At 44.5% G+C, this 17,760-nt stretch overlaps 1 protein-coding gene across 2 annotated transcripts; it reads left to right on the top strand.

Annotated features, from left to right (window-relative positions):
• Positions 1-1,913: 1,913 nt before the first annotated feature.
• On the top strand, positions 1,914-16,856 carry SLC38A6 (solute carrier family 38 member 6). Of its 2 annotated transcripts, none has more exons than XM_032963853.2 (16): positions 1,914-2,170; positions 3,872-4,003; positions 5,870-5,943; positions 6,655-6,707; positions 6,856-6,895; positions 7,250-7,331; positions 7,448-7,530; positions 7,958-8,016; positions 10,141-10,209; positions 10,335-10,406; positions 11,825-11,904; positions 12,227-12,327; positions 12,861-12,985; positions 13,993-14,137; positions 15,082-15,176; positions 15,863-16,856. In XM_032963853.2, exons 2-16 carry the CDS (start codon positions 3,942-3,944, stop codon positions 15,986-15,988), a joined length of 1,266 nt encoding a protein of 421 aa, XP_032819744.1. In that variant the 5' UTR covers positions 1,914-2,170; positions 3,872-3,941; the 3' UTR covers positions 15,989-16,856. The 2 variants fall into 2 exon arrangements, with proteins under 2 accessions (XP_032819744.1, XP_032819743.1); XM_032963852.2 differs by having other exon boundaries at positions 1,915-2,170; positions 3,867-4,003.
• The last annotated feature ends 904 nt before the right edge of the window (positions 16,857-17,760 follow it).

The raw sequence follows: 17,760 nt of genomic DNA, 5'->3' as shown, positions 1-17,760 counted from the left end.
TGATTGAGTCTATGAGTCTCTGTGTGAGTGAGTCTATGAGTCTGTGTGATTGAGTCTATGAGTCTGTGTGATTGAGTCTATGGGTCTCTGTGTGAGTGAGTCTATGGGTATCTGTGTGATTGAGTCTATGAGTCTGTGTGATTGAGTCTATGAGTCTCTGCGTGAGTGAGTCTATGGGTCTCTGTGTGATTGAGTCTATGAGTCTGTGTGATTGAGTCTATGAGTCTCTGTGTGATTGAGTCTATGGGTCTCTGCATGAGTGAGTCTATGGGTCTCTGTGTGATTGAGTCTATGAGTCTCTGTGTGATTGAGTCTATGGGTCTCTGCATGAGTGAGTCTATGGGTCTCTGTGTGATTGAGTCTGTGAGTCTGTGTGATTGAGTCTATGAGTCTCTGTGTGAGTGAGTCTATGAGTCTGTGTGATTGAGTCTATGGGTCTCTGTGTGATTGAGTCTATGGGTCTCTGTGTGATTAAGTCTATGGATCTCTGTGTGATTGAGTATATGGGTCTCTGTGTGATTGAGTCTATGAGTCTGTGTGAGTGAGTCTATGAGCCTGTGTGATTGAGTCTATGAGTCTGTGTAATTGAGTCTATGAGTCTCTGTGTGAGTGAGTCTATGGGTCACTGTGATTGAGTCTATGGGTCTCTGTGTGATTAAGTCTATGGATCTCTGTGTGATTGAGTATATGGGTCTCTGTGTGATTGAGTCTATGAGTCTGTGTGAGTGAGTCTATGAGCCTGTGTGATTGAGTCTATGAGTCTGTGTAATTGAGTCTATGAGTCTCTGTGTGAGTGAGTCTATGGGTCTCTGTGTGCTTGAGTCTATGGGTCTCTGTGTGAGTGAGTCTATGAGTCTCTGTGTGAGTGAGTCTATGAGTCTCTGTGTGATTGAGTCTATGAGTCTGTGTGTGAGTCTATGGGTCTGTGTGAGTGAGTCTATGAGTCTGTGTGATTGAGTCTATGAATCTCTGTGTGATTGAGTCTATGAGTCTGTGTGATTGAGTCTATGAGTCTCTGCGTGAGTGAGTCTATTAGCCTCTGTGTGAGTGAGTCTATGAGTCTGTGTGATTGAGTCTGTGTGAGTGAGTCTATGAATCTCTGTGTGAGTGAGTCTATGAGGCTCTGCGTGAGTGAGTCTATTAGTCTCTGTGTGAGTGAGTCTATGAGTCTCTGTGTGAGTGAGTCTACGGGTCTCTATGTGATTGAGTCTACCAGTCGCTGCGTCTATAATTCAGACCTTATTGGTCACCCCGTGCCCCTTATACATCTCAACGCAAGGCAGTAGTCATGGAGTCAAGATTTGGGGGGACCAAATCTTCCAGGGGGTCTGGGGGTCCCCCCCCCCAGGAAAAAAATAAAATCTAAATCTGAAAAGAATTTCCTCCCATTTCCTGCCTAAAATATAAAAAAATTCACCAACACATAGGATGGACTTTTAATTTATTTTTTACAATAATGTCTAATAGTGTATTGTATTACATTGCTCTGTTTTTTTCTTTTTTACCTTTTCTTGTTTCATTGTATGTAATGGCAGAGATTAGGAATTAATAAAGTACAACCATAATCACAATCATATAAACATAAATCTATTTTATAGCAATATATAAGGGGGGGGGTCATTTTGAGTATATTTGAATATTGGGGGGGGGGGTGTGCCTCCCAATATATATTATAATTACGGCCTTGTCTCAACGTTCATCCTACAAAGCCCGTATTGAAACGGCTGTACGCCGCGTGGACCTGAAAACGCAATTTCCCTGTGCAGCAACGCGGCGTTTCAACAGCCGCGTTAGAAATTCTGCGCAGTTTGCGATTTACCTTGGTTAGAAAACAAACCGGGCCCACGTGGCGGGCAAGCGCCGCCTCTGATTGGTAGAGACAGTGTCCCTGTTCCCCCGCCCCCTCCCGCGGTGGGAGTTTAAAGCCCCCCGCTGTCGCTTCCGCATTGGGCCCGCCGGGTTCGCCTTCGCCGCGGCTGCTGAGTTTAAAACTCCTCGTTCTCTCCTCGTTCTCTCCTTGACTCGCTTATTCTTGCTGGAAGTCGGAGCGACGGCGAAGCGGTTGGTGATGGGGACGCGGTCGGACGCGAAGTGGACAGCACGGACCGCGTCGACGTCCCGCGAGGAGGTGGAGGAGGAGCGGCCTCTGCTGACGAGGGCGAGCGACGAGGTGAGACCTCGCTCAGAGGGGATCTGAAGCCTCTTGATCCCCCTGAATAATATTTACCATCCCCCCCACCCCCCGAGCTCCTTCATAAGCTAGCCCTAAGTGCGATGATTCCACCCCACGGACCCTCGTGGTGGTGGTTAAAGCCTTCAATATTGAGTGGAAGATCTTCCTCCCCTGGTTCACGTCATCTGTGTTGATCCCCAGGTAACGATTACCCCCTGGTAATGATGACCCCCAGATAACGTTGATCCCCTGGTAACGATGCCCCCCCTGGTAACGTTGACCCACTGGTAATGTTGACCCACTGGTAATGTTGACCCACTGGTAATGTTGACACCCAGGTAATGTTGACCCACTGGTAATGTTGACCCACTGGTAATGTTGATCCCCTGGTAACGATGACCCCCTGGTAAAGTTGACCCACTGGTAACGATGACCCACTGGTAACGATGCCCCCCCCTGGAAACGATGATCCCCCGGGTGATGTTGACCCACTGGTGATGTTGACCCACTGGTAATGATGACCCCCTGGTAACGATGACCCCCTGGTGAAGTTGACCCACAGGTAATGTTGACCCACTGGTAATGTTGACCCCCTGGTAATGTTGACCCACTGGTAATGTTGACCCACTGGTAACGATGACCCACTGGTATTGTTGACCCCCTGGTAACGATGACCCCTGGTGAAGTTGACCCATAGGTAATGTTGACCCCCTGGTAATGTTGACCCCCTGGTAATGTTGACCCCCTGGTAATGTTGACCCCCTGGTAATGTTGACCCACTGGTAACGATGACCCACTGGTAACGATGACCCACTGGTAATGATGACCCTCTGGTAATGTTGACCCACTGGTAATGATTATCCCCTGGTAATGATGACCCACTGGTAATGTTGTCCCACTGGTAACGATGACCCACTGGTAACGATGACCCACTGGTAACGATGACCCACTGGTAATGTTGACCCCCTGGTAATGTTGACCCACTGGTAATGTTGATCCACTGGTAATGTTGACCCCCTGGTAATGTTGACCCACTGGTAACGATGACCCACTGGTAATGTTGACCCACTGGTAATGTTGACCCCCTGGTAACGTTGACCCACTGGTAACGATGACCCCCAGGTAATGTTGACCTCCTGGTAATGATGACCGCCATGGTGAAGTTGACGCACTGGTAATGTTGACTCACTGGTAATGATGACCCCCTGGTAAAGTTGACCCACTGGTAATGTTGGTCACTCTCGCCCCCCTTTGTTCTATTTATCCCCCTGTCGTGCTTGGCTCTAATTGCAGTCCAAGTAAAGATGACTTTAAAACGTTGTTCAACTGCAGTTCACCCAACATAAGCCTGCAACGAGTCTTGTCTAATAATTATCATGTCGTCCATTCTATTACAAACCACGACAATATGTTTACAAAGCAATACTTTAATGACATGCTGTTTACAAATTTAAATATTGAGTTTGTAATGTTGCAACAATTATTTTTGCCGGCAAATTGCACATTGAAGAGAGATGGAAATTAAGTAACGATAATAGCGATATAACGATATATATTTTAAAATCTCACGATACGATTACCATTCCATGGTGCATCGTATTGCTGTTATATCACTTGCGAGCCGACCTGCGAAACAAAGGATTAAGGAAATGATTTTGGACCCCTTGCCGTTGTTGATTCGCCGGTTTTCCAGCACAGGAATGCAGATGGCCGGCGATGCAGGGGCTCGTCGTCTGGCCTGGCGGTCTTTAACCTCACGCATGCCATCATGGGCAGCGGGATCCTGGGTCTCGCCTACGCCATGGCACAGACGGGCATCGTGCTCTTCAGGTGTGCATGCATTGTTGTGTCTTTGTCTCCGTGAGGTCGTAGTACTGGTCACCCACCCAGAATCCAACGAGCTATAAAGCTCTTTTTCACATGTCCAGTAGGGGCGGGTCAGAATGTTACAACAACAAACACTACAAAACACGATATGATTGCAAAGTATAGGAACGCTAAACAAATAACAGTTTTTTTTAATCTTACCAGGCAAAGCCTACTGAGGTATTAACTTATTTTTCATAAGCGACCTGGCCATAAATAATAGCTCAACAAAGTGGCTTAATTATGTATAAATTACTGCATAGGTCCTCACTAACAGCACTTGCCCGAATAGTCTGTTAAGGCTGTAAGGGGGATCTTTGGCATGTTGTGTGTGACCAGAAGGGCTGGCAGGTGGCACTTTGAACTCTAAAGTGAAAGGCGAACAAAAAGTAAAACAAAGTAGCAAACAAAAAAATAAATAGGCTTTAACATTTCTGGCAAGAATACAGGGTTTAAGATGTTCAAACACCAATTCGACACCTATCACAAGGCATCAGGTCTGTATTAACCTCACATGCTTGTGGCAAAACATGCAAACAAACATCTTGATATTGGATAAAAGGATCCCAGAAAGGAACAATCCGTTTACCCAGAAATTAGCCAGACCCTTAAGTGCAACCACACTAGAGCCAGCCAGAGCCTAGCCCTATCCCAAGTCCGAAATACACGAACCATCCAGCTACTAGTTCTAAACTTGACCACACCAGCCATCCAGAGCCTCGCACTCCCTGAATCCTAACCACAACATTCAACCAAATACTAGTCCAATGTCTAACCCTAACCCTAGTCAACAAGACTCCTCACACTACCCATAACCTTAACAAACCAACCAACCTGATTCTCGTCCTTCGGATACTTCTGACGATATTTACCAATCAAAATGTTTCCCTATTCCTAATCAATGTAACTGGGCTACTACTTGGTACTGCATCTACACGCCTGGCTCTAACCGTAAAACCCACGTATCTGGGTTATAATACTTCACGTTGCAATGTTGTGCTTCGAGTGCTGAGACTGTGATATAGGGGAATTCAGATATTAGTGCCGAGGTGTTTAAGGTATTGTCCTTGTCTGCATAGTCATTGATCCACATTTGAAAAAGATATAGTTGCTTCCTAGAGTCAATACGAATGCTATAACCCGATCCCTAGCAATAATCTGGGTCAAAGCTCTGACTAGCGTTGATTCCAAAATTGGGACTCACGCTTAAAACGTGTTACGCGTAATAGCATTAATGGATATTTCTTTAGGATTACTGTAAGGATTAGAGAGGATATTATTTGATACAGGCATGCATGCGATACGCTAGGTTTTCTATTAATCACTGTAGCTCTTTTAAACTGCAGCATTGTGCTCTGCAGTGCAATACTTTAAGCTGAGATAGCCAGGAAGCAATGAACAAAGCAAACAAGGAACTCGTATGTAGACGTTTTCACTTTGACTGTACATGCTCAGCAAGTAGGAGGACAAGGCAGATGATACGTACAATAATTCACTGACCAAACCGAATGCTCTGTGCTTATTTGGCACGTGTATAGACATTTTGTCATTCCGCTGCGGGCCTCACCACGCCGTGCGGGTCGTCGGGGGGGGGGGAGGGTGTTATTTGGCCGTACTTCACCGCACTGATCTGTGCGGGTTGGTAAAGGTGGGGAGCATTCATGCGGCAGCAAAGATGTATAGTACAACAATGGCTTTAGGCGCACCGCCCTCTGCTGCCCATATTATTCAACCCATCATGTATCCCCTTAATGTGCGCCTCAAATTGGAACTTGAATTATGTGCTTGTCATGATTTCCAGTATGTGTTTTTTGTTCTTATTTTTCACAGCTTGTTACTCGTGCTTGTGGCCTCTCTGGCTGCTTACTCCATTCACCTGCTACTCAAACTTTGTCAGCAATCAGGTGTGATTACACAACACTTGTATATGTGTGTCAAGGATCCCCTGTATAGAGGCCTGCATGGTACACAAGGTGGTAGTGTGGCCAGGAACATGCTCGGCCACCCTTGTCTCCTCAGTGCTATGGTGTAGCGATTTTCTGACTGCACTGCGACAACAATGACCTGGGTTTGATGCCTGGCAATGGGGAAACTTCAGAGGGACGTGATATCTCAACTCGGCCTTAAATTTACACCTGGTGCAGTGTGTGAGCATCATCGCTCTGGAGACAAAAGACATTCAGGTGGTCAGGTGGCTCAGTGGTCAGAGTGCAGAGCTGGCAACGTTGATGGTCTAGGTTTGAATTCAGGCAGATACTTTTGATTAAACTGGATTCTCAAGTGTAGCAGGTTTACGGTCTCAGCCTGCATGTCAATGACTGCACGAAAAAACCCATTACATTCAAGTTGGTTCTGCACTTAACAGAGGAGATTCTCATGAAAGGTATTAATGTATGTGAACATCATCGCTCATTTATATTTACACGATCTAACCCAAAAACGTCTAATTATGGATTATATTGGTTGCGAAAGCCTATGTGTTATACTGATTTATATATGTATGTTTAACTTCTTTCGCACCATACATAGCCAACCGTGCTAATCGCAGGTGCATTCATACTGCTGTACCTTATTTACTCACATCAAACAAGACATTAATGAAACGTAACTTGCAGGTGTCAATTCCTACGAAGATCTGGGAACACTCGCCCTTGGCAGAAAAGGCAAGGTGAGTTTTCTACCCACATGAAGCTGCCACACACACTGCCTCGTGTTACCATAATGTTGGTGTAGTGGTGTAGTGAATAGCTGATATAGGCCAGATGTCTACCACTTGTAAAGTGCACTTATCACTCCTCTATTAATTTCCTTTGCAGATCATGGCAGCTGGTGCTATTATCCTACAGAATATAGGCGGTGAGTTGGGAATGCTTCTTTTTAAGGTTTCTTAATTTAATCACACGTTGATGGCTGCTTTGCATGCCGTACCGATTTGCTTACTGGTGTAGTATTTATCATCATCATCACCATCATCATCGACAGAAATGGCCTATCGACTGTTGGTTGAAAGCCTCCCAACCCCCATCACCTTCCAGCATATGAGCTGATCGTATTGCTTCATCTCCACAGTAGTCATCATTCAGGTGAGTTTCATCCTTAAAGGCGTGTTCTCTCCCTAAGCCCACTTTTGTTCAAGCAATATGATGTGCACATGAACTGAAATATGTTTAGGATTCATGTGTTTAATACTGTTTTTTTTCCGATTTTCAGCAATGTCTTCATATCTTTTCATCATCAAGTCTGAGATGCCAAAGGTTATCAGGGGCTTCTTGAACTATGAGCCAGCAGCAAAGTACGTTTAACTTTTCCTGTTAAAATTGCACCCAAGCAGTACTGTCTGATTAGCACCCTCATCGACTGGCATTTGATTTTGCTGTTGTGTGTAACGCAAGTGTTTGGTGCTTGCAGTGCTTGGTACATGCATGGGACCTACCTCCTGCTGCTGCTGGCTCTGCTGGTGGTGCTTCCCTTGGCCTTCCTGCCAAAAATTGGTTTGTGTGTGTTTTTTTTCTGTGCTTAAGGCAATGCGAAAAACGGGCACTGATTCACAGCGCCCACATTTAGTGAATTTCAGTAATTTGTTGACATTGGTATTGATGGTGCTAAGTCAATTGCAGATTGAGTAGTCTGGCAGGACCCGCGACGAGCACGCTTTCTCAATGTCCCCGGAACACGAACCGTGTCTCTGTTGATGAGCAGACGAAGCCTGATCCAGTGTCGTCTGTTAGCAGGAGCCATGCACAGCTGATGATTTAATCACCATTACCTCTGCCCATAAATGATCGTCATTGACCTGACCAAGTGGGTATGATGGACTCGAATTGAACGAAGCTAAGTAAATGTTATTGTCTCCGTCGCTATTGTGGCCGCGCTTCCTGTGTTTTATGATGTCGTATTGATCTCTGCTGATGTGTTCAGGGTTCCTCGGCTATGTCAGCTGCGTCTCCGTGTTCTTCATGCTGTTCTTTACCATTGTGGTAAATCGCACAAGAATATTCTCCATTCCACAATCAGTTCCTCCCACCCCCTCTCCCCATCCGCTGCACGCTCTTCTTCAGCCACCCAAGAAGAAACTTTATTTGTGTGGAAGGGCATGACGAATCTACGTGCAGTGCCCTTTGCAGACTGATGCTAATGTGATTTGGCAGCAGTTCCATATTGGCATGTATTCCTAGTCCTTCAAAGAAACGGCAACATTACACCTTTTATTGGCAGAGTGAAGAAAACTACCATGTTCTCTGGATTGTAAGATCTCATTTTCCCCCAATGTATTTTAAAGTAAAAGGTGGGCGGGGGGGGGTGTTTTGGTCATATTTAGAAACATGCGTTTGGAGCACATCGCTGCTTTACACTGCCACGTGATACGAGCTATCATTGGTGGCCAGGTTGCTTCTGAAAAAGAGCTTTGTAGCTCAGTGAGCCTGACCTCGTAAAATAAAAAGTAGTTGAAAATAAATAGTTTATAATCCGCGATAAAGCCGTTATTGCCACCAAGGCAACTTCCAACATTACCATATTCTCGCGATTCATTACTAGTACAGCACACCGGTGTGTTGCGCCTTTTGGCGTCCTCTGGTCTCACACCGTTTGAGACGAGGCTCAAAAGAAAGCTGTCTCTGTTGTGGACCAATCAGTTTCAAGGACAATGCATATATTATCAGTGTTTTTTTGTTTGCATTCTGACCACAAGTATTGTGGTTAATGCAGACATGATTCTTTGTAAAATGTTTCAGTTTGGTGTTTCAACATCTTAACACCTGATTTAAAGCTCTCGTGACTGCAGGGATTCGTATTCTTGGTTCTTTCGGTAAAGTCATGTAGAAGGGAAACAATACAATAATATTTTTATTATAATTTTTAAATAAAATACTATTTTTATTATAATAAAAATTCTAATAAAAATATTGTTTTATTAAAATAATATTATTTTATTAAAAAAATATTTTATATAATAAAAATGATATTAAAAATATGATTTTAATAAAATAATATCTTTTATTGTTTTATTGTTTCCCTTCTACGTGACTTTATCGAAAGAACCAAGAATATCTTAGCACCTGTTTTGTTGCCAGAAAAAAGGGGAAAAACCTATTATCATGTAGTTAATTCCTTGAAGTTACATTTGACTATACTTACTTGCAGCTTGTTGAGATGATATACATTTATGAAAATGGCAAATGTCTAGCCCTGAAATCGCTTGCTCACGTCCATTGTTGGCAGAAAGGTCTCCACTTAAGAAAATTTTACAGACACCATAACACAGGTGTTTTTGGATTAGATTGGCTAAATATATAAATGTGTCGTTAAACCCGCCACCACCCGACACAGCCAATTTGTAAGGTTTGTCACATAAACAGAACGTGACTAAATCAGCAGTTGTCCTTCTGCATCGGTTCCGCCTGATGACGGTCGCTCGTGTTGCGATCGAAACGTCGTGATTTATTTTATCTTATTTCTACCTACGTGACTTTTACCGAAAGAACCAAAGAGTATGGTTTGCTGCAGTCACGAAAGCTTCAAATCAAGATAGAACATGTCAAGTCAGGTTTACTAGTACAGCCCACCGGTGTGCTGGAGAGCCAAGCCACAACATTTACAATCCGTGTACAACATTTCGCCGGTAATTGCAACCAGCTTCATCGGGCGACAGCCAGATTTGTGGAGAAGTCCACCTGCGTCGTTCCTTAAATAGAGGCGTAGATGTGGTGACAACACTTGTGCGATCTTCTTGTGCGAAGTAGGGGGGGTGGATTAAGGAATGCGTATGAATGACTATGGGTATACAATGCTGTTTGGGTTATTTATATGGTACAGGGTATATTCCGCCATATGTAAACTGTGGCATATCCATACATCCATGTATCCTGCCAGGAAAAGAGAAGCAGGGTATATATATATTTAAAACCTGGCCTTTGTTTAAACATTGCTGAGCTGGGAGATCGAATAAAACTGGTAACCTGGATTGCCAGTCCAGTGTGCTAATTGTTGTACCACTGCAGCATCCCGTGATAATTGTAGCTATGATAAAATGTTGCGATTGTGAATTCTAATGGAAATTAATATGATAGCAATCATACCCCCTCCATCTACTTGCCCTACAGGTTATCATCAAGAAGTTTTCAGTGCCCTGTCCTTTGCCTCCCACCAATGTCACACTGGGATACTATACGGTGAGTTTAAGTTTGTTGGATTTTTTTTTATTTCTATAAATCATGTCCTCCAAGTTAAGCTTTTGAAATGCCATGTGAAGAAATGTTCATGTGTCTTTTGTATATGTATTTTTTTTTCCCTGCAGCTTTACAATTCAAATGCCAGCAATTCATCTGACGATGCTTGTTCACCAAAGCTCTTCACACTTTCCCTCCAGGTCGGTGTATTTCGTTTCCCCCATCGAATTCTAATAATAATTTTTAAAATGACACGAAATTAATCACAAAAAAAATACACATGGCAGCGTCGTTCGTCTGTGCTCGGTTTTCATTCACGGCTTGGTGTGCAAAGTTTATTTGAGTGCCCGGGTTAGCATTCCAGTCAGGGCATTCACCCCTCCAGAGTGAATAACATGAGTTCCAATTTTTGGGAAGCCAACGGTGGTCGTGCTATGGGTGTACTCATCCCCAGCATAGGAATGTGGAATGTCCACCACTCTGGACCGCAAGTAGGAGATCAACACAGTCCCCATTCTCAAATTTGTGCAGGAAGCCACATTAATGTCACTTTGAGTCGTTTGCAGTTGAGCAATTAATCCATTGCTGTGCTGTACTATGCTCCCAGATCTGTGTTGCCCGACTTCACCAACTCGCACGAACCAGTGTGGTGAAGTGTGGTCTAATAGCTCCCATGACCCATACGGCTTGGGGCGGCCCTCATCCAGCAGTGGATTGACTGTACATATACAAAAGGAGCAGCATTCGGTTTAGTGAGTCAATTCTCACAGTCACGTGCCTTGCCCTCCTACTTGTTGAGCATGTACAGTCAAAGTGGAAGTATTTACATGAAGTTCTTTCTAACGCTTCCTGGCTATCTATGCATTCAATGGTGCACTGCAGAGTACAATTCTGCCATTTAAAAGATCTACTTAGAATAATATAACTAACGCATCACAAGCATGCCTGTATTCTTAGCTCTTTCGGTAAAGTAACGTTGAAGGGAAACAATGAAATAATAAAATATATATTTAAAAAAATTCTCACAGCGTTTCGACCATAACACAAACGGTCGTCATCAGGTGTGTCGTGAGAATTTTTATTGTTTTATATATATTTTATTATTTTATTGTTTCCCTTCAATGTGACTTTACCGAAAGAGCTAAGAATATGAATTACTGCAGTCACGAAAGCTTTAAATCAAAATTTAAGCATGCCTGTATTAAATAATAGCCCTTGCCCTGATGCTTTTATTAAAGTATTCCAAGGCCTGAAAAAATATATTGGATAAGATTTGCGCAGGCTATGTCGCTCGAAGGAATGATGGCCGATGGTCATGATTAATGATGGGGCGACTGACAAGGGATGGAATGCCTCTGGTAGGATGTCCACCAAGGAGACATAGCAATGAATTCAGCTCGTGTGCAGGTGCTATTGTTGCATCGCTGGATCATGAGAGATGGTGACGGCTTGGGGTGGTATTCATCCAGAAATTGATTGAACATATGCTGCTGCTGATGATGATGATGATAGCCAAATGTTAAAAGGGCTGCACATGTACAGTCATTGGGATTACTGTCTCGCCGTTCAACGTTTTTGTGTTTGCTCACCGCGATGTTACCTGAACATGTCCTCGCAGAGTGCATACGCAATCCCTACAATGGCATTCTCCTTCCTGTGCCACACGTCCGTGCTGCCCATATACTGCGAGCTGCAGAGGTGAGCGGGGTGACCCTGACATCAAAGACGCAACAATGACAGACTTGGACACAAGTACATTGTGGGGCTAAAGTAACAAATTAGTGCCCATCAAAGTCTAGTGGTGATTGATTTGCGGTGAAGATGGCACAACAAGTGACTGATTGTAACAGTTTGTCGTGAGCAAAGGTTGTTTGGTGCTGCTTGAGTGGATGTTTTTTTTTTATCCTTTGTCTAGACTACTCAAGATTGTCGTTCAAAAAGAAAGACGGCAGGACTTGAGTAATTTATTTTCTTTTCTTCGATGACATGGTTTGGTCGTCTGTGCTGTCTGCAATTTCAGGCCTAGCACAGGCAAGATGCAGAAAGTGGCGAATACGAGCATCTCCCTGGCTTTTATCATCTACTACCTTTCTGCCATCTTCGGATACCTGACTTTCTACAGTGAGTATTGCATCAAAGCTCTTTTACGCTCTTTGTTTGTGCACTAATCGTACAAAAATAAAATTTTACTTCCCTTTTGTCAGTCCACTGATGAATGAACGGCCTCTCCATGCTGTGTCAGTCTTGGAGTTTGTTTGACTATACATTCGCCACGCTGGTCAGTGCGAGTTGGTAAACAGGGACACCTAGGACCGGTTCAAACATATGAAGCCACTGGAGCTATGCACTTAAAAATTTTGATTGAACTCATTTCTTTGGAACTGCTTTTTGTGTTTAGTTTGTTGTCCTTCCCCCGCACCTCCGATGAGGACGGTTGGCTGCGTACAGTGCGAGAGAAGTTCAACATACAAATGTATCGCTTTTCACCGATGTTACCCTGACGGCAATATTATCCTGAACGCACCTGGTCAAGTCCATTTGTGCTCTCGCAATTTCCACCGTTGGCACGTCTCGACCGCCGGCAGTGATTTGGACTTTTCCAAGGCTTGTTTCAGCGTCGGGACGCTTTGTGAAATGAACGTTTTTTCCTACAGGCAGCGTGAGCCCGGAGCTGCTGGAGATGTACGGACTGCTGACACGGCACGACTCGCTGGTGATGTCCGTGCGCCTCTGCATCCTCATGTCTGTGCTGCTCACCGTGCCCCTCATCCACTTCCCGGTGAGACACTGTGTTGAACTTCTTTCGCACCATACGCAACCAACCCAGCTGATCATGTAAGAGAGCACGGCGTGAATCATTTAATTATTTTGTTAATTTTAATTCCTTAATTCGTATTCTTTTATTTGTAACAAGGTGAAAGGTCTTTGAAAAAAGTCTTCTATAAGACGCGTGATATGATTGATTGATTAATTTGTGTCTTTCATAACCACAAGAGCTATTTGAGACAAATTTATTTGGGTTCATTAAATTCATTCATTTCCATAGTATTTATAACCAGGTGAGAGCCTTTTGAGACTATACGTCCCTTTTATAAGACGCGCATGGCATGATTCATGAATTAATTCATATCCTTTATAACAAGGTGATAGCCCTTTGAAACGTCTTTTTTTTCTAAGAAGCGTTATGCTTAATTAATTTGGTGGTAAGCAGAGGACAGTGTAGCAAAAGCCATTGCGCTGCACTTCTTTGCTCCCACATTTATGCTGCTCGCCTTCACCAACCCGCACTGACCAGCGTGGTGAAGTATGATCTCTCATGGCCTGCATAGCAATGGGAGGCCCTCATCCAGCAGTGGATTGACAAAAGCACTATGCGTGTACATGAGAGCTGTTTGTTAATAAAAAGTGTTTTTTTTTTCCAAGGCAGAGCTATGATAGCGTTTGGCCTCCTGACGATTCTCAGAGAAGTTAACCCCCACTCAAAAACAAAATGCTGCTGGAAAACACAGATTCAGAAAGCCTTTTAGGGGACTGGGCATAAATGTTATTTCTTATTTACGATAATAACAGATCCTTGCATGCAGTTTATAATTTTACTTATTTATTTCTTATTATAATCTGGTTATTATGAACTTAAATGCTATTTGTCATATTGCAGGTGCATAGTACTCCGGTGCTTACAATGAATGATTTCTTATAAATGCCCTCGAGTGAATGTGTGTGTGTGTGTGTGCGTGTTTTCTGGATCCGTCTCACAAATGTATTCTCGGGACTCTTTGCCGGCAGGCTCGGAAGGCAGTGCTCAAACTCCTGGCTGACGAGCGGCCCTTCTCGTGGCTGCACCACACCCTGGCCACCCTCGCGCTCATCACGCTCATCTTGATTTTGGCCATCTTCGTCCCAAACATTAAGGAGGTGTTTGGTTTTGTTGGTGAGGTCATATTTTTTTCTTCTTTCGCGTGGTGGGGGGTGGTGGATGGAGTTTGAGTTTGATCAGCACTTGTTGCGTGTTCATGTCGAGCTTGGCGAATTGGTGAGCCAGCGGACGAGTTCAGGAGTTTGCGTGTTCTCTCTCTCCCCTGTGGTCGCGTCTTGCGGTTTTTCCCCTCCACATTTAGATACGCGCCTATAGAGTATTTGGCTTCTGGAAATTTCCACATGGTAAGCCACTTCGTTGAGCTATCATTTGTGGTCAGGTTTCTTCTGAAAAAGAGCTGTATAGCTCGGTGGGCCTTACGTGGGAACATAAAAGTGAAAATAGTTGCGTTTTAATTTCGCGTCCTGCTGAATATCTGAAACACTGCCAAGCGGGGTGAATGATGAAAACGGACGGTGGTGTTACTGTGTGGTGCGTGGTCTGAGAATGGTACCCTGCAGGCCATCGTTGGCAGTGTCATATTAGGGAGGCACTATGCATGTGTGTGTTTATCTCAATCCACTGCCGGATGAGTTTCGCGAGCTACGCATGCGCCTGTTGTGAGGGTTATTTGGCTGTGATTTACGCTGGTTGGTGAAGGTGGGGAGTGTAGATGTGGGGGCGTAGAAATACAGTACAATGATATATTCACACACACACACCGCCCTCGTGCTGATCACCATGTGACAGTCCCAGATCCGCCTGTGTGACAACCAAGCATGCACGACGATTATTCACCTAAGCACTATCCAGGCTCAACCAGACTTAGCTTCAGAGATGTGATGGCAGCTTTCTGGATTATTTGGTAATAGGTAGAGAGGGAAAAGGTACGAAGCGCTGATGTTCATTTCACTTCCTAGACATTTTGGTGTTTTTAATGGTGGTAAATGAATGGTATTTTTTTTTTGCTTCATCTCAGTGCTTGGTGATTTTCCTCCTTTCACCGATGTCGCTTGTAGGTGCGACCACCTCCACATGCTTACTCTTCATCTTCCCGGCCCTGTTCTACATCATTGCTAGCCGGGAGCCACTCCTCAGCCCACAGAAAATGGGAGTAAGTGCACAATTGAAGTTGTAATTTAAAGAATGCCTTTCTTTGCTTGCTGGCGGGGGGGGGGGTGGGGGTAAATCATTGTTAATACCCTGCAAGGAAGTGTCATGGATGGATGAGTCATGAACTCAATATTTTTAAGTGGCTTAAAATACCGGCAGCCACAGTGGTGTACTGGTTCATATGTGGATGTGCAGCCTTCTTAAATGCTCGCTCACACCACTGCTGGGCGAAAGGGCTTCAACTCGAAGAAGCTCTTGAGAGCCCATCGAAAGGGTATTTTGGCCTAGGCTTTCACGCTGGCCAGACATTCTGAAGGAGGTGGGAGGGGATTTAAGAAACTTGCATGCATGTCTGTTCATCTTCTTTCGCACCGAACGTAGCCAACCGCACGAATCGAAGGTGCGGGGGAAAAACGGAATACATTTTAAGAAATGCACTTTGCACAACCATTAAACTAAATTTATATTCAGACCCCATGGTGTATAGTGCAGTCTTCACCTATTATTCACGCAAACACTCTGGCCTCTCCTGCTATGAATAAGGACCATTTCCCAAAACTTAACCGATTAACAATTCTTCAGGGCAGTGTCATTGACAAATGTGTTGAGTTTTTATTCTTTGTACCAATTGTCCAAATATTTTGTGATCGTTCTCTGCACCCCCCCCCCCCTCACACTCTCACGCAGGCGCTGAGTTTGCTTGTGTTCGGTGTCGCCGTGTGTCTGATGAGCATCACTCTCATCATCCTGGGCTGGGCACGGCAGCACCCACACGCCAACACGCACAGCTGGCTCCACCGGGGGCTCATCTAAGCGGCGCGTTGCGCCCCGTTGCGGTGGTACCAGCAAGGCCACAATGGAGGCTATTTCTGGCGCCGGCACGCGGCGGGATGGGGAAACAGATTTTGGCGCCATGGGACCCCTCTGGGGCTAAAATCTCCGTGGCTCAGTGCAAACACCTGTGACGATCTGAGAGGGCTTGGCACGTATGGGTGCCTCCTTTGCACGGCTTTTTTTTATTGTACGGGTTGTCCAAATATTTTATCGCCGTTCGGCGGCAGTGGGCACCCGAAGGTCTTGTCTCTCTCCTTTCGGTTGTAAGATAATTTGGAGTGCACAGATTTGCACGTGACCCTTGGGTTCATGATATTACGGTAATGGTTAATGTAAGGCACGCAGGCGTGTGTGCTGTTGCCCACGTGACATTGCATGGCAATGGAGGGCGTGTAACTTTGTCTCTAATATGAGACTGTTGTGATTCCATGAGCGTCCTATACTAATTGTCTTCTATTTGAAGAAGCTCTTTCACGTGCGCACGCAGAACTGTTGAAGGAATGCGGCCCGAGAAAATTAGAAAAAATGCTTTCATGCAGTATAGCACTGTAACTATCAGAAAGATTGCATGTGCTTTCATATCACGACCACATTTGTGAAACTTTAATTGAATTATCGAGCGTATTAAATGTTGTATGTTTATGGGTAGATATTTTACTGCACTAATGTTTGTTTTAAATATGCACATGTGTTTTCAACGCATGTTTAAATATTCATATTTTTGGTTCTTTCGGTAAAGTCACGTAGAAGGGAAACAATAAAATACAAAAAAATGTTCACTTTACAATCTTTTTAGGAGGCGCACATCGTCACTTGAATAAAAATTGCTGATGAATTGAAGAGATTACTATTGGGTCCCACATATCGATTTGCCGAGCATGCGGATGTGGTGATTGGTCACTCGATGCCTTCATTAGCAGTCATTCGAAAATCCACGACGCGAGTTGGATATCACTCAAGTTATCCCCCCCCCCGTCCCTCCCTCTCTCTAGTACGATGTTTACATAACCACTGTTAAATTATGTATTGCAAACCGCTCCACACAATTGCATAACGGTTTGCGACGAATATCAAAAGTGGGGCCGCGCAGCGCATCCACTCAATGTTACGCGAGGTACGTTTGATATTTTTTTAATATGCTATAAATTATGTACCGTTAGTAACAGCTCATGTGAAAAGTATCGCTCTTTCCCTAAATATAGTCTTTATATTTTTGCAGGTTGGTCTGCTATTCATTTAGCCATGATAATTGTTTTGTCATAATTACACTTTTTTTGTTAACCCTTTGTCAATTTACTGCTGGATGAAGGCCTCCCCACGTCATATCAATCGTGGGGCTTGTTTGACCCGACTTCATCGTGCTTGGGCAATGCGGTTTGGTGACGGTTGAGATGGGAGGACCCATTCACGTGCCTCTCCGCCACAATGATCCATCGCAGGTTGCCGGGTTCATAGCTCATCGTGCTGACCACTTCACCGTACAGGTTATCATCTCACCATTCACTATCCCCTGTGGTGGGTGGGGTAATGAATGAACATTTGGTTGTGAACACACGCCGGCCGTGTTACGTGGCAGATATCGGTGGGTCTACTTGACGGTGCCTTGGGGAGAGTAGTTACTTTCACAGAAGGTTGTGTCGTCTCCACTCTCCACCTCATAGTGTTGCCATGGAGATGTTATAAATGGCCAAACACTCTCGGCAGACGTGATCCGGGGTCTTGTGCAATCGCAACAGGACACATTCATTGAA

The sequence above is a fragment of the Petromyzon marinus genome, chromosome 31 (genome assembly GCF_048934315.1).
Source record: "Petromyzon marinus isolate PM22_M1 ecotype Great Lakes invasive population chromosome 31, UKy_Petmar_22M1.pri1.0, whole genome shotgun sequence".
Taxonomy (NCBI): domain Eukaryota; kingdom Metazoa; phylum Chordata; class Hyperoartia; order Petromyzontiformes; family Petromyzontidae; genus Petromyzon; species Petromyzon marinus.
The sequence above is the reverse complement of the archived record's forward strand: the minus strand, read 5'-3'. Positions and strand labels throughout refer to the sequence as shown.